Below are 16,748 nucleotides of genomic sequence, written 5' to 3'. Positions count from 1 at the left end.
TTTCCTGATATTTTATTTAAGCTGTAAAACTAGACACTAAACTACCTTCTCAGTGTAGACCTCTCCTTTAAGTATAAAAGCACTGTTGTAATAAAACCTGGCTTACGGATATGGTGCTTGTGGTAGGCCAAATAAATACATGGCATAGTGGGAAATAAACATTTCCTTTTTTCCCCTCATTTTATTGAAAAAAAAAAAGGCATAAATAGCCTCAGTCATCATATTTTCCTTAACAGTTGAAAAATAGGATCCTTCTGACATCTGAACCATCTTGGAGCTTTTTCTGCCTCTACATTAAATACATGCCTGTGAAATAAGATCAACAGGACAGGACTGTTTGAAGGGCTCTAATACACCAAGTAAACTTCATCACTATGAATTCCTTAAATATTCAGAATTTGATCAGTGATAGGGAATAGTTACTCTTGGGAGTCTCCAGATCCTCAGTTAAGTTTGCAGACAACACCAAGTTGGGTGGGAGTGTTGGTCTGCTGGAGGGAAGAAGTCTCTGCAGAGGGATCTGGACAGGCTGGATCGATGGGCAGAGGTCAACTGTATGAGGTTTAACAAGGCCAAGTGCCAGGTCCTACACTTGGGTCACAACAACCCCATGCAACACCAGGCTTGAGGAGGAGTGGCTGGAGAGTTGCCCAGCGGAAAAGGACCTGGGGGTGCTGGTTGACAGCTGGCTGAACATGAGTTAACAGTGTGCCCAGGTGGCCAACAAGACCAATAGCATCCTGGCTTGTATCGGAAATAGCGTGGCCAGCAGGACTGGGGAAGTAATGGTTCCCTGTACTCAGCACTGGTGAGGGTGCACCTCAAATACTATGTTCAGTTTTGGGCCCCTCACTACAGGGAATACATTGAGGTGCTGGAGCGTGTCCAAAGAAGGGCAACGAAACTGGTGAAGGGTCTACAGCACAAGTCTTAAGAGGAGCAGCTGAGGGAACTGGCGTCATTTAGTCTGGAGGAAAGGAGGCTCAGAGGAGACCTTATTGCTCTCTACAACTACCTGAAAGTGGGTTGTAGCCAGGTGGGTTTTGGTCTCTTCTCCCAAGTAACAAGAGATAGGACAAGAGGAAATAGCCTCAAGTTGCACCAGGGGAGGTTGAGATTGGATATTAGGAAAAATGTCTTCACTGAAAGGCTTGTCAAGCACTGGAACAGGCTGCCCAGGGAGGCGGTGGAGTCACCATCCCTAGAGGTAAGACGTATAGATGTGGTGCTTAGGGACATGGTTTACTGGTGGACTTGGTAGTGCTAGGTTAATGGTTGGACTTGATCTTAATGGTCTTTTTCAACTTAATGATTCTATGGTTCTATTATATGATCCACTCACTCTCAGCTCTGCTCACTGAGCAAAAGCAGGACAGACATTTACATTGTTGATCAGTTCTAACATTTAATCAAAATAAGCTAAGCATATGTATTAAAGTTCTTTGTTCTGTGACAAATTTTTCCACTGCTACCTTAGTATTACACAATAGGACAACCCTGTTAGAGCACTGTTTTGATATATTATTTCAATGAAGTCCATTTGAAGCCACGCCTGTTTCGGTAACAACTGTAATGTACAGAAGGGCTATGTAGATTAAATTCAGTGCAATTTGGATACATTTGTAACAGCTTTACTCACTTAAGAGACTTGACAAATCTGGAAAAGAGGTAAGCTGTTCGACTTCGTACTTTGGGACTTGTATGGCGAAGACCACGGTGATCTAAAAATGCCATCTGTAATCAAGAAAGTATCTCAGTCTTAGAATCCCTAAACAAGGGTGGGGAGGGGGGAGATAATCATCCAACAATTTAAGAAACCTAGCTTCCTTAGTAACCTTCAGAAAATAAAAAAGTTTTGTAAGACTAAGTTCTTTAGACTTATCAGAAATGTGAAATGAAACTTACTAGAACAGTTGGAATGTGCTGAGGTTCAACAGCAAAGAATTTTTCGTATCTAACCACTGTTTCAAAGAATTCCAGGGTCACTGATGTATGTTGATAGGCACTAACACCAGAAGTCACCAGCTACAAATAAAAGCATTAGCAAGTTAGTATTTTAGCAATTTCTAACACCAAACTTCAATATAAGTGATGTGCGGATAATCAAGATGAGCCATTTGAACGGGAATGTTCCACACTTTATTAGCATTTTTAAATAGCTCCCAAAACACACATGCATACCGTTCTCATCATGTCTTGTAAAGCCGTAGCTTTTGTAACATCACCAGAGAAGTGAGCACCATGAGATACAGGAAGAGCCTCAGCCAACATATACAGCAGCCTTATTGCTACTTCTACTTCCATAAATCGCGTAGTCTGCCAATTCCTAGAGAAAGAATACGAAGATCACGTTAGTCTGTAGTAGCTTATGAAATAATCACACTTCCACCATGTTATTATTTTCTTTTCAGCTTTCTTCAGATGCACAGCATAAAAAAAAGTAGATTTAAACCAAGAAAAACACTGTAAGACCTAGGCAGTCTTTCAGGATGCTTCTGGAAGAGTTTATCCACAAATACAGCACATCTCTATCAGAGTGCTACCAATTTTCTTTTACCAGTTTCAACTCGAAAGCTACACATTTCTTGAAGTGCTTATTTAGGTACAAAACCACCTACTATGATGCGTGGACGAGCCATTCAGTGTTACTTAAAAAGAAGGCTCACTGAAGAGCAAGGTACAAGGAAGTCACCGACAATACTAGATTCCTATTTGTATACATTCAACTGACCTCCTAGTCAGGCAACTAGTAATAACGTTTTTTCATTTCTATGCCTAGTTTGCGAGATTGGTTCTGCTCTTTTTGTAAAAAATACTTTTGTTTCTTTTCCCTATCCAACCTTGGTTTTCTGATAGCAGTAACACATAAAATTATTTGCCACAGTTCATAAGCATTTCCTTGAGGTATAAAGTGAACACCTGCCCAAATGGCTGTTGCTGTGTAGGTACATGAAAATTCAGCAGACATCGCCAGGGAAAAAAGAAATAGCTGCCATTTAAGCAGCTGAGTTAAAGATTGTACAAAGTCATATTTATCATGAAGTTTTAACAAGCTCATTCTATCAATTGGCTTCACCTTGCTACATCACATGTATGTTCATTACAAGCTCTGACAGTTACAAAAGGCAAAAAAGCCAAGGACATTGTGTAAACAAGTTAAACAACCCAACTTACTGAAGTGTAGTGTTAAAAACTCTGCGGACAGACGCCAACAGTAACTCTGGTGAGACCTGAGCAAGTCTGTCCAGCAACAGTTTCAGCTGTTTTCTGTACTCCACAAACATTGCTTCATCTTCACCCTACAAAACACTCGTGTCAGTAAAGTCCATATTTTCATGCTTAAGTCCACCCACAAGTTTTAGACAATTACACTTGAAACAACGATGTGTACATACAAGAACAGTATAACATGCTCAGAGACTTCAATAATGCTCACCCTATGCTCTTGCAACATAACAGCAGGCTCCTTTTCTTGGCTGGTTGTAATATGTTCAAATCCACTGCATTCAGTCCAGAAACATATTAAAAAGGCTTTCCAAACTGAAAACTAGCCAAAAGCACAAGAAAGAAAATGCTCTTGGCAAAGCCTTATTGACCCAATTCTTGAAAATTGACTCACTCCTCAACGATGTTCTTTTTCATATTCTAGCTTAGTTTTAAAATTACACTGACAGAAACATTTATTATGGATTGTGTACAGTTTAATTTAACCTTTTAAGACTATAGCTCTCCAAACAGCCTGGAGCAAAAGTAAGTCTAACATATTCAATCATTATTGCTGGCTGACAGAGACATACGCATGGGAGGAAAGTGAAATACAAGACCTTCCACCTCCTTTAGCTTATTTTTGCAGAGGTTTGACCATCTGAAGTAGGTCAAGCAGCATCTCTTAAAAAGTTTCATTACACAGTATTTCTCAAATCTTTCTGCAAGACAGAAGTGATGTGCAGAAACATGCAAACTCACACTGAACAAACCAGCTCAACAGCTATGTTTAGCTGACATCACAGATGTATTTGCCTAGGAATAGATCTGCACAAATGCAGCCAGAAATAGTCTGTTAACTGAACTGACTTGGATATCCCTTTATTATGTTGTTTTGTCCTATGCAGACATGCCTAGAGGTTAAAAAAAGCCTTTCGACATAGGAAAAAATTTCAGCCTATAGACCTTCCTACCTTCAAATCCTCAGTCTATGAAAAATATGAATTTTAAAAGCGTGGGCAAGTTTTACTATATGTAGTTTAAGTTGCATTTATCTGTTCATTCATTTAACACAATACCTCATTTTCAAAATTATATTCTTCATCATATGTCAACTTCTTCATAACAGCCAACATGATTGCCTAAGATTAAAAACAGAACTGTAAGTGTAGAAGCAGGCAAGTGATCAATGTTTACAAATATTTTAATCCCATTTGAATTATTATTTTCAGAGGTTTACCAGAAGAATCCAAATTAAAACAGATAGATTATATCCAAACAGCACACAGATGCCATTCCAGATACACAGCATACATGACTTTGAGCTCTCAGTCTCTGACAGTATTATCTGGCTTTGTTTCCTGCTTGTAACCTGTGCTGTTCAGTGTGCATTGAGAACATCAGTTAAGATGACTTAGGTAGGCAGAGGAAGCTAAACAGGTTGTCCAAGATCCTATTTCAAAAGGGACAGGTCAGGTTAGCCATAACATTAACTTCTCTAATAGCTCAACATCCTTGAAAGGTTTGGGGTTTTTTTGGGGACAGGTTAACAAGCTGAACTGGTTCACAAAGAATCCAACAGTAAGAGCCAGCAGCAGCAAACAAGAGTAAGAAAAGCAGAACTTTCCCTTTTCAGCAGCAGTGAGTTAAAGCACTGATGTGCAATTTCACCTTAGTAGGAACTGTCGGCAAGTTCTAAAAAAGGAATAAAGACTTGATCTCATCTCTACTAAAGTCTCAAACTCTAAATGTATCTCTTTGATCTTACTATGCATTTACTAGTTCAGGTCTTTAGAAGTCTGATTTAATGTTTAAAATACCTGGAGAACTCAATTCCATTCATGATTTCCAGGATGGACTGAAATTGGACAGACACAGTTAACTAAACCAATTGTTTAAAAATCTATTATATTTTAATTTTCTTTTTGCTTTAACAGTTTGTTCTGGGGAACCTACAAAAATGTGTATTACATTTAAATATTCCAAATGGGCAGAAAGCTATTCTGATTAATTAAAACTGAATCAGAGGCAGACTATTTTTATGTCTATGACAACAATGAAGCATTAGAAGTCCAAGAGAATACTAAGTACAACAAGTAATGGGGCAGGACATATTCATATAGCTATTACAAGGAACAGGTTCACTGAATATTAGAAAAGACTCAGTAGGATTATAACAGGTATTTGATCAGCATTACAGAGCACCTCATCCCTATACCTACTACCTGGTAAAAAAAAAAAATTGTCTTTTTTTCATATTGGTTAAATTCAGTAGCCAACAATTTTATTATAACCATAACAAATGAAAATGCTGATCATATCAACAAGAACTGGACTAGCATTTTTCAATTCTCTTCCAGGATGGAGGTTCTGAATGCAGACAGCCATAAATTTCAGACAAGTATTAAACAAGAGAACAAGGTAAACCTAAAAAAAACCCAAACCCACAAACTTTTGACAAATGAATTACTTATTTAATTTAATGATTACTTATTTTGCATTTTAAGTGCAAAACTTTACAAATCATTTAACACCGAATTAAACTTAGGTTACTGAGGTGAAATTCTTAGCAATCAATTATAGACCCTTGTAATACTTTTGAGGAAGAACATGGTCCAATAGCAACAATGTGATCAGGCTTTCTATTGACACCAAGTGTCAGCATCTGAGAGAAGTCTCTGCTTCTTTGTAAGAAGTGATAAAGAATTAAAGTAATTGCAAAACATTAACATGATATGCTTGTAGTCAGAAATGCTTAGAAACAGCTATCATTAAGAATTTAAAATGTGATCCTGCTCATGAGAAAAACAACCTCTTTGCGACTTCAAATAAAAATTCCCTTTTTCCCTGTTCAAATATAGAACAAGTTGAAAGTTGAGAATTTCTCAGGTGCAAAAATTTAAGGGAATGCTGCTAAGCACAAAATTTAAAGCTTAAGACAGACAACAGTAAGATTTAGACTACCTCCAAATACTGTCTTATTATGAGTTGGATGAAAGAAGAAAGGTTGGTATGACCGCTTCTCAGTTTTAACACAAATTCTCAAGTGAGGATAAAATTAAGCTCAGTAGCATTAAGAAATAATTATAACACAAAGTTCTTCAGTATGAAAGCAAGTTTAACAAAACAATAGATTTCAGGACAGGAACACATTCAAATTTTAAGTGTCTTAAGTGCACCACAGTAGTAATTTCCTTTGAACCAGTTATAAGAAAAAAGACACATTAACAAAAATAAAAAGATTCACTGGTGTTACCAAGCTTCTCTTATTGTGTTACCTCATCCAATTTAAACAGACATTAGACAAAACCATATAGATAATCTAGACCACAGTTATCCAAACTCAGCTTTTCATGTTAGAACTGGTACAGAATTCAGTTTCCTTTGTAAAAGAAAAGGAATCACAGCTGTCAGCTGTATGAATTTACAAAATACCTGCACCAATCTAACCGGTTCAACATCTAAGTTAGTACATCCACACTGCTGCAGAACAGTCATAGGGAAAAAAGGTTTAAAAAGGACTGTGCTGAAAAAAAAACAAGACAAGTTTACTACCTCCAAAACTGGACAGAAACCTTATTTATTAAACTTCATGCTTTGCATACAAACTTAAGCTTACGTATAAACTCAAGCTTAAGCATTACATTAAACTCTACATTAACATACAAGTCATTGTAAGTACAACTGTTATATTTGAATTGCAGCTTCTTTCACAAGTTTAACTTATGATACTATCCAAGGGTTGAATTTTATGACAACCCTTCCCATACTTTTTCCAATCCTTTGGAATTAGGGCAGGTTTTAATAAAAATACAAAGCTTCAGGGAAAAAAAAGAAAATGTTCTTCTATCTTGATTTAAGGACATTCTATCAACTGTACAGGCTGTACAGGAGCTTACCAACATATCCTTGAGCTTTGCTTGGGAAGACCAGCTCTAAATTAGCTTTCATCTTCATACACAATTTATTATAGGTTTACTATTTAAAGAAGCAGCTGTAGCTACTTAGCAGAAAATGGAACATACTGTCCTTACTTTTAAGTCTTCCCTTTTAATTACTGTCACACACATTTTAGGCATATAAATAAAACATGATTTGTTTCAGCAAAATGAAAAATTCTGACTCAAACGTGTTCTTGAAAAAATCTGTAGTAAAAGAAAACTTACCTCCACATTAGCTTTTTGTTGGTCTGAAAGTGCAGAAAGCTGTAAAAGAAATTTCAAGTGTTATTTTTCATACAGTAACTCCTTTATTACTGTCTAATAGGAAAAGACACGTTTGCTTTTCTAACAGCCGTATGATCCGCAAGCCTTCTTTCCACTTAATGCAAGATTTAACCCAATTCCTTCAGATTTCTAAACATTATAGAAATAGCATGACCACAGCCATTAAAGATACTGAACGCTCATCAGTCAAAAAACCGACTTTGCAAGTCAGCTTGCAAATAGGATAAGATTCATAGATTTCCCACAAAAAAAAAAAATCAATCTAAATCATATGTCAAAAAGTGTTAAATTGAAGCCACACATATTTACTTGTTTCAAGATGTGAAGGTAGTCATAACAAAAGCCAATGATATTAGATGAGATGTCGTCATCTTCATGAATTAGCAGTTGCAACATTAGGGCCACTTTTGCTTCAATAGCTTGCAGAGTGTCTTGAGCACTCTTCATATCACCATTTTTTATCAGTTTAGTCCAACTAGCTATTAATGCTTGCCCCATCCCATTGACCAGCTTAGAAAATCTGGCCAGAAAATCCACATCATCTTCCTGCAAGAAAAGACATCAGATTAAAAATACTAGCAGAGGTCATGTTTAAATGACATGAGCTCACAGACTGCACTATCCATGTCTAATATGTAGAAGAAGCAAAACCAACATTTGTCTCCTAGATGGAAAGTACAATTGGCTGGTTCGTTTTCCCCAGGGAATGGAGAGAGAAAAATTAAAGCAATGCCAGATTTGGCTGTCTTCCATTATACAACAGTAGCTTGCTTCATCTCTTCAGATTAGTTTGTTTCTCTTTTTACTTTACAGCAAGAAGCAGGTTCAAAATAAAAGCAGAAGCACATACCTACCATAAATTTTAGGCTGTATAAGAGGAAAATCTTTTTATGGGAAAACTTCAAAGAATTAACAGCTGTAGCTCACTTCAGAAATACTGATAACGAGTAACTTTCAGTACTGCCTGTAAGAGTGAGTTAATATTAAATATTTATGGCTTGCTTTTGCAGAAATACATTGATCAGAATCGAGAAACACCCCTAGACCAGTCACCCCAAACAGATGCTTTGCTCCCTGCCATAACTGTACAAAAGCAGAAGAATAACAAGTCTTCCTCAGAGAGACTGAGGTAAGATTTTTAGAAGAACACCTCCTGAATTGATGAATACACGTTTTCTGCATTCTAGTAGGAATACAAATTTGACAAAGGCTTCAAGATAAGGAGATAACTGCCTTGCAGTTAAGGACTACAGCTTCGTAAGGACTGGTTCTTCTTTTTCCATGGCAGGTAGCAAATAGCTGTTCCTTAAACACTGCAATTGCCAGGGAATGTGGGTTTGGTTAGTAGGTATTTTTTTCCAGCTTACAGGTAAGAATTTCAAGCCTCATGTCTGAAGGTGCAGACATGCAGAACAGCATGTGTGCCCTTAAGAAAGCTCTTTCTCATACCTAATTATGCACAGCTGATCTAATGTCTCACTCAAAAAAAACTCTACCTTGGCTACAATACCTATTACAGAATCATTCAAAAGAGAAGATTCAAGGCAACAAAACACAGAAGCAGCATTAACAGTAAGCATAACATGCTTTAGGAGAGGAACAGAGGACTTAAATAATACCTTGCTTCCAAAACAAAAAATTCATGCTGAGGACAAAGTCCAGTGTGTTTTAAATGAATAAGGAAAATTAATAGCTTGTTATTAATATAAGTATAAGAAAAGTGTAAGAAGTGTTTAGCTTTGATGCAGAAGCACAACTAACTCTCCCTAATCTGTGGACTTAGTTTTACAGTTTTCTGTTTATTTGCTTATTTAAGAACTGCCATAAACCTATGACTCATTCCTATTGTAAAAATCAATATACAAACCTGATCAACACTGAAGAGGCCAGCAGACTGCAATACTTGACATAGAGATTCAACCAATTTTGTTTTATCAATTGGATCCATTCCCTTATTTACAATTTCAAACAAACAGTCACAGGCTTCTTCCCGGAGAACTTCCACAGACATGTGACCTAGTAGCATATTTATAAACCTTCAAAGAAAAAAAAAGTTTATTTTTATATGTACACTGTAGCATCTTATAGAAGCTTATATTATTTGTGTGCATATTTGCAATCGTTTCTTTTTATAAGACAGTTTTAAAGTCTATTGTACTGACTAAATCCAGCATTTTATACATTTTAAGGAGAACCCTGCAAACTGTGTAGGTCTATTTTGGACCTTACATCAGCTTGGCTTGCAAAGTCAATCATTCTACTAAAAAAACAAAATCTCCAAAGATTTGAATATAATTAAAGTCATTTTTCAAAGATCAGTTTTAAGTCTGTTTCACAGAAACTACCAAGGTTGTTTTTGCAAAGATATTCCATCAAAAAAACCTTACCTTTCATTGGCTATCAGGCTCAAATCTATCCAGGATACATAAGCTCCAACTACTTCAAGGCACTGGCATGTCAACTCTGAGTTATTATATTGATAGTTTTGTAGGATTTGGTACCACGATTCCACCAAACTTGGAATGCACTGTTCCCTCATAGTATCTTTTAATAAGGTGTTCCTACGAGCCTCCTATCAATACAGCAAAACAATAAATCAGTCTTGTCATGCATTAGCATCTTGTCAAATTAGTAGCATTTTTGTATCCACTACCAGACACCACTTGTCCAAGCAAGATAAATAAATCAGAAACCCAAAATGAGAACATTTTTTTCTTGCAAGAAATGAAACCAAAATACACTAGTTTTCACTGGTTTTTAATACCACAATGCCTAAACACCAAAGAAAGGCAGACAATGGGGAAAGTCTTTAGATTATCAAATGGAGTTTTGATGTTAGGACTCCTTAAAATCGGCACCAGAAGAAATTAACATTTTAAAATGAGTCAGTCTAACATTAAAGTGGATAACTCGGTCCATTAGTTTTTCTTTGCTAGCTCTTCGAGCAAAAAATACATTAACTGAGAAGTATGAAATCATAAAAAGCATTAAACAACATACGGCTTTTGGATCTAAACGACCTAACATCTCTAAGGCAGAGCTGCCTAGAGAAAGTAGGAAAAAAAAAAATCTCTGTAAGCCTTTTGCTCTCGTTAAAGTAAACGAGCTTCTTGTAAGTCTAAAACAAATGTTAATGCAAAATAATAACTTGCCTCTGATGTATGAACAACATCCCGGTCTACCAGCTCAGCATCAACAGCCATCAGGATTCTGAGATACATATCCACACCTCGTGGATTAAGGTCAACTACTGATAGAATGTCAAAAAAAAACTTGGGCCATTTTGTGAGATATTCAGTAACAAAAAGTAATGCAAAGACCTGTGCTGCTTTGTTGCGAATAAAAGTCTTCTCAGGCTGGGGATTCAGCATCTGGTAGAAACAAGATATTTTATTTGTATAAACTTACTAAGTTAGAGAAGAATCACATGTGCTTGTTGATCTCTGTATAGTGATTAACGTACTAACTCTCTTCCTGGCTGAGATCAATAAAAAGGTTTTTGAAGAAAATCTAGCTTCTCTGAAACAGAGAAAACATTCTCTCTGGGTGATACAACAGTCCTAAGCCTTTCATTCAGTACTAAGACATAAGAATCATAGAACAGAATCATAGAATAGTTTGGGTTGGAAGGGACCTTTAAAGGCCATCTAGTCCAACCCGCCTGCAATGAGCAGGGGCATCTTCAACTAGCTCAGGTTGCTCAGAGCCCAGTCCAATCTGACCTGGAATGTTGCCAGGGATGGGGCATCCACAACCTCTCTGGGCAACTTCTGCCAGTGTTTTACCACCCTCGCTGTGAAAAAGTTATTCCTTTATATTTAGTCTAGATCTACCCTCTTTTAGTTTAAGACCATCACCCCTTGTCCTGTTGCAACAGGCCCTGCTAAAAAGTCTGTCCCCACCTTTCTTATAAGCGCCCTTTAAGTACTGAAAGGCTGCAACAAGGTCTCCCTGGAGCCTTCTCTTCTCTGGGCTGAACAACCCCAACTCTCTCAGCCTGTCCTCATAGGAGAGGTGCTCCATCCCTCTGATAATTTTTGTGGCCCCCTCTCTGGACCCACTCCAACAGGTCCATGTCTTTCCTGTGCTGAGGGCTCCAGAGCCCAGTACTCCAGAGCAGTATGCCCAGTGGGGTCTCACCGGGACAGAGCAGAGGGGCAGAGTCACCTCCCTCAACCTGCTGGCCACACTTCTTTGGATGCAGCTCAGGATACGGATAGCCTTCTGGGCTGTGAGCGCACACTGCCGGCTCACATCCAGCTTTTCATCCACAAGCACCCCCAAGTCCTTCTCCGCAGGGCTGCTGCTCTCAATCCCTTCATCCTCCAGCCTGTATTGATACCAGGGGTTGCCCTGACCCAAGTGCAGGACGCTGCACTTGGCCTTGTTGAACCCCATGAGGTTCACACAGGCCCATTCCTTGAGCTTGTCCAGGTCCCTCTAGATGGCATCCCATGCCTCAGGAGTCTCATTAAGTGTACTATTCAGAGACTAAAAGCTAATTTGTCACTTTGGTGAAAAGAATAAACTTCCAAAAAAACAAGTCACAGTCCTCTTTTAGCTAGCTTGTGCCTATGTTAGATGTTAGCTTTAAGAATTGTAAAGGAAGTTTCTCCATTTAAGCTCATCGGGGGGGAAAAAAAAAAAATCTGTCCCTACCAATCTCCTTCTCTCCTTTCCCTTTTCTATAAACTCATAAATGGAACAGCTTGCCACAAAGATAAACCAAAAGCAATTTAATCCATTTCACAGTGATCTGTTCTTTTTCAATGTGTATTACATTCCATTTCTACTTGATGGTTCTGCTGATTGCAAACCCTTGGGTCCAGCTGATAGTGTATGTTCAGCTACAGTAACTAATTCCACAAGAAAGAGTTGCCAATACTCTGCCATAATATTAACAGAGTGATGCTGTTCATTCATAAACACCTGCTCATATTTTAAGTAGACAGGAGTTAGGCCAGGAGGGTCTTATAAACAGAATTACTGCTCCTCCTCCAGACACTCAAGAACATCAGGAATCTGGATTATACCTCCCTAAGGGGAAACTTTTAATACTCCTTGTTTCATGCACAACCGATTAACACAATCATTATCTAAGAGTTTTACATTTAGCAGTAAGTTCAAGCACTGACTTTTTATTAGAAATTCTTTAAATCAGATGTTGTAGAGATTAGCATGTTAAAAGCTTTTAACCTTCAGGTACCGTGTACCTTCAGGAAGCCATCTTAACACTCAAAGGACAGATGAAACATCTATCCCATCCTCAATGCCTTATGTTAGCCTACTATGCAAGACTGCTGTGAAGGGACATACTTACCTGTGCTTGCAGCCATGTTATGAGTGTTTCCCTAATTAGCTGCTGCTGGACTTCCGTAAGTTCAGAGTATCTGAAACAAAGCATAATGATATCAAAATACAACTGCTTCATGACAACCACAACATTCAGTAAGGCAAAAAATTCTTTTAGCATTGCACATAATACTGCACATTAATGTAGATTTTTATATATATATAATGTAGTTACATAATTTACATAATGTAAATGAAAGGTTCCCAAAAAAGGAATTTACACAGCTATTTGCATATTAAAATTCTGAATTAAAGACATAAAAATAAGGAATAACATTTTGCCATATTAATGAATTATATTTTGAGGCACTACTGCCTCCTATGTTGGAGTGGGAGCTTGAAATTTTGCAGCAAGGCTGCTCTCTCAGGGACAGTACTTATAACCCCAATAAAAATGCACATTCGGCCATCATCCATGGGGAGAAGGAAGAGACATCTGTATATGCTCAAACTTGTTTACTACACATTGATGACTGTCAATAGTGAGGAAGTCCTTCACTGATCTGACCTACAGCACATTTATTATCAGACACATGTTAAAACAAAAAAGCAAACAAGTAATTCTGCTTTATGTCATACATACAGTCTTGGCAAAATTTGGCATTATACCCAGTCCACCTCAAATACTACCCACACAACATGTTCCTTCCCAGGACTAGCTAAGCTGAGAACACTCTCCTTGCAATAGAGCCAGCTATAGGTTTGGTACAGTCCTTAACAAGAAGGACTGCTGAATGTGACTCCAGCATTCCTGTCACAAGTTACTATTAATTATGGAGAAGAAAAAAGCAACCCCACTGAAAACACTCAGAGAATAAGAAACAGGAAAACAAGAGAAAACATACTGCAGGAAGCAGGTGGCAGGTGTGGAACAAGTAGGGAAGATGGACAATGAAGTAAAATAAAGATAAATAAAAACACAGAAAATTAAGTCTTTAATTTTTGCTGATACATAATTGTGAAAAATCGATCACAAAATACATCTTAGTCCTATCTAAAGCCTGACCCACATGTTCAGTGTACTGCAACCAATCACAATAATATTCCAAGAGGCAGATACCTCTGCCACGATGTTCAAGTCCAGACCAAAGGAGCCTGAAGTGTGGAAAAAAAAAAATAGAGTTCCATGCAATGAAACTTGTATTATTTCAAAGTACTTTTTCCTAAAATTATGATTCTATGAAAACACCACTTCGTGAAAAGACTACTTTCTCTTCAAATCTCTGCCACGGTTATTGAATGAATAGGGCTTTGGCTGAAGTCCAGGACTCAGTACTGAGCAAGGTTGCTGCTTGCAGTACTCTTTTCTGCAAAAATCAGTGACAGTTCAGAGTAAGGCTTGACTCTCCAGAACAGAATGGCTAAGTACACTTCAAGCAATCCTTAGTAACTATGTCTATGTTGCGACATACAGAGGTATCAGACTAGCTAAGTAGAGCACGCTGCTCAAAACTGAACTACTCCTCTCCCAGGAAAAGATGAGGAAATACAAGAAAGTCCTGTGGACTGGATTAAAGACACCTCATCAACCACACCGAGATGACAGATACCATTTTAAGTTTCTTTGCAAGCCAAATAAAAAGGGAAAATTAAATGGATGTATATGGCTGGTGTCAAGAAAGATTACTCACTTGAACTTAATCTGATGTTCCAGAACTTGAAAGCAAAAGAACTTGATGTGATCATCACTACAAAAGAAAACAAAAATCTGTTACTGGTGGCAACATGGTACACTTCTCTGGGAAGAAAAAAGTTCCTCAAATATTACAACCAAGTCATTTCTTTCACAAATCAAGGATTACTGTGCACCAGAGAAAAACACTATTGCTATTATTTCAAAGCAAAAATGACAAATACTTGAGCAGTACATTTGGTAAAAATGAGCAACTGTTAAACTAATATTTATGTTTGATATTATAATCTTTTTTTCTATAGACACCAATTTGTTGTGCTTTGATTTCAGTGTTGTACATACAAAACTACAATACCTATTGTATCCTGCCTTTATAAAAATCTGTCAGGCTTCAATAATACTTTCGGGGTCCATTAGTACACTAAGAGCAAGTTGTACATTGTGTCTTAAAGAGCAAAGCTAAAGACAAACTGAGGTACAGATTAGGAAGGGACATTCCACATGCTATATAATCTACATGAGTTTTTTAGCTTATCTAAAAATTGTAACAATCAATGTATTTTGGTAAAGATTATAAAATGCCATTCTCAAATCTTGTGTGGCTTTGTTAATTACTGCATACTCTGTTGGAGTCAGAAGTTTTGATAAATCATCTACAAAAAAAGCATTCACTATAAATCACTGTTGTTATTCAGGAGATAAACATCTCTCAGTTTCCTTCCAGCCTGAATTATTCTGTGATACAGCAACAACCTAGTATTTCAGATCCAAATATACAACTTTGTGCAAAAATAGTGGTGACTACACACTCTTTTCATCTTGAAAAATGCAGTCTTCTTCATAGAAGAGGTGCAAGAACTATTTCTGAGATTAATACATACGAAACCTATAGTCTCACAATGGGAAATTTTCAGCACTCATACACAAAATACAGCACTATAACTCATTCTTTTTCCCTGGATTTCATAAAGCAACAGTCTTTAGACTATTAAATTAATAAAAGTTTTATTTATATATTGGTCTTCCTTGAAAGGCATTATACAGAAGCCACAGATCAACTACGATACTAAAAATAGTATGAAGACCATATTGACTTTTAGCAATTTACAGTTTTCCTATTATGCTGTAAAGCTAAAACCAGACCCAAACATATTAATAAGGAAAATAAGCAATGATTCTTATCTGCATTACCTGTATATACTCTGAGCTAACGCTTCTGCGCAGACTTGCCAAGCATCCTGAGATATCTTCAGCTGCTCAAAGTAAGCTAGTGCCTGCAAACACCCAAGTAATTTTTATTAAAAAAAACCCAAACATACCACACCAGCAAGACATCTCATTCACATTTAAACAGCTCTCCTTCAAAAAAAACCCAAACAGTATTTTGATACGTCCAAGTATTCATATGGTTTCCTAACTACCATAACACGTGTTGCTTCAAATGCTAGTAGTATCATAGGCACCCATTTCCACTTTACATTCAATGCAAAGACTTTTGTTCCTTGTATATAGAAGTCACAGAACCAGAAATGTTGAGGTTAGAAAGGACCTGGGGTGACAGACCCTGAGGAACCTTCCTTGACTAGAGGAAATTGCTCAGGGCCTTTCCATTTAGGTGGAAGTTCATAATCCAAGTTAAAATTCCTTCCACAAATTCTAAAGAGGAAGTGATTTAGATTTTTCACTGAAGACAACTCACTACTTTTCTTGCACCACTTCGGCTGTATTTCACACCTCAAGCTCAAGAAACATTCAAACACTGATCACCCAACAACTGTTGGTTTATGAACCTATTACAGCAACTGGAAACACTTCTACCAAATTTTAGATAATCAAGTTGCTTATCAGAACTTCTAAATAGCTTTTGACAACAGTTAACTTCATCTAATTGCTTTAAGATTTAGTGTGGCCTGTTACACAAGACAGTAAAGTAACTTCTAAAACAGAGATTAGATTAACAACATTATTTCAATTCTATGAATGCATGTATTACCAGGGTGTGTGTGTGTGTTTTGTTCATAATTGTTTCCATTCACCAAACTGATTTCTCAAAGTAATTATTTGGTGAGTTGCAATAAGTTGTTAAAACAAGAATTCACTTCCTGTAGATAGTTTTCTTATACTGAACAGTTTTACTACAAATAGTTTGATACTTCCTTATATGTTACATCTTACACAATTAGTGAAAGGGTTAGTCACCTTTTACTATAAAAATATTTCAAAATTAGGCAGACTGCATAATTCAAGGGTAAATAAATCTTTAAGCTTCAAATTTTACAGTTATATTCTATTAACAGAACACTGAAGATTAGCTATATCCATCCTTTCAAAAA

General features: G+C 37.1%; 1 protein-coding gene across 1 annotated transcript in view; it reads right to left on the bottom strand.

Annotated features, from left to right (window-relative positions):
* The window catches only part of XPOT (exportin for tRNA), a gene marked incomplete at both ends in the record, with an annotated part of 29,134 nt that overhangs the window by 11,591 nt on the left and 795 nt on the right, over positions 1-16,748 (bottom strand). Inside the window, 13 exons of the mRNA XM_081996372.1 lie at positions 1,640-1,734; positions 1,906-2,025; positions 2,182-2,326; positions 3,175-3,299; positions 4,284-4,346; positions 7,371-7,409; positions 7,740-7,976; positions 9,298-9,466; positions 9,818-10,002; positions 10,583-10,801; positions 12,751-12,820; positions 14,414-14,470; positions 15,607-15,689. Coding sequence (XP_081852498.1) covers positions 1,640-1,734; positions 1,906-2,025; positions 2,182-2,326; positions 3,175-3,299; positions 4,284-4,346; positions 7,371-7,409; positions 7,740-7,976; positions 9,298-9,466; positions 9,818-10,002; positions 10,583-10,801; positions 12,751-12,820; positions 14,414-14,470; positions 15,607-15,689 — 1,607 coding nt within the window. The remainder of the gene's footprint in view (positions 1-1,639; positions 1,735-1,905; positions 2,026-2,181; positions 2,327-3,174; positions 3,300-4,283; positions 4,347-7,370; positions 7,410-7,739; positions 7,977-9,297; positions 9,467-9,817; positions 10,003-10,582; positions 10,802-12,750; positions 12,821-14,413; positions 14,471-15,606; positions 15,690-16,748) is intronic.

This window comes from Phaethon aethereus (assembly GCF_964289735.1).
Source record: "Phaethon aethereus genome assembly, chromosome: 1".
Lineage (NCBI taxonomy): Eukaryota > Metazoa > Chordata > Aves > Phaethontiformes > Phaethontidae > Phaethon > Phaethon aethereus.
This window is presented reverse-complemented; position numbering and strand designations above follow the sequence as displayed.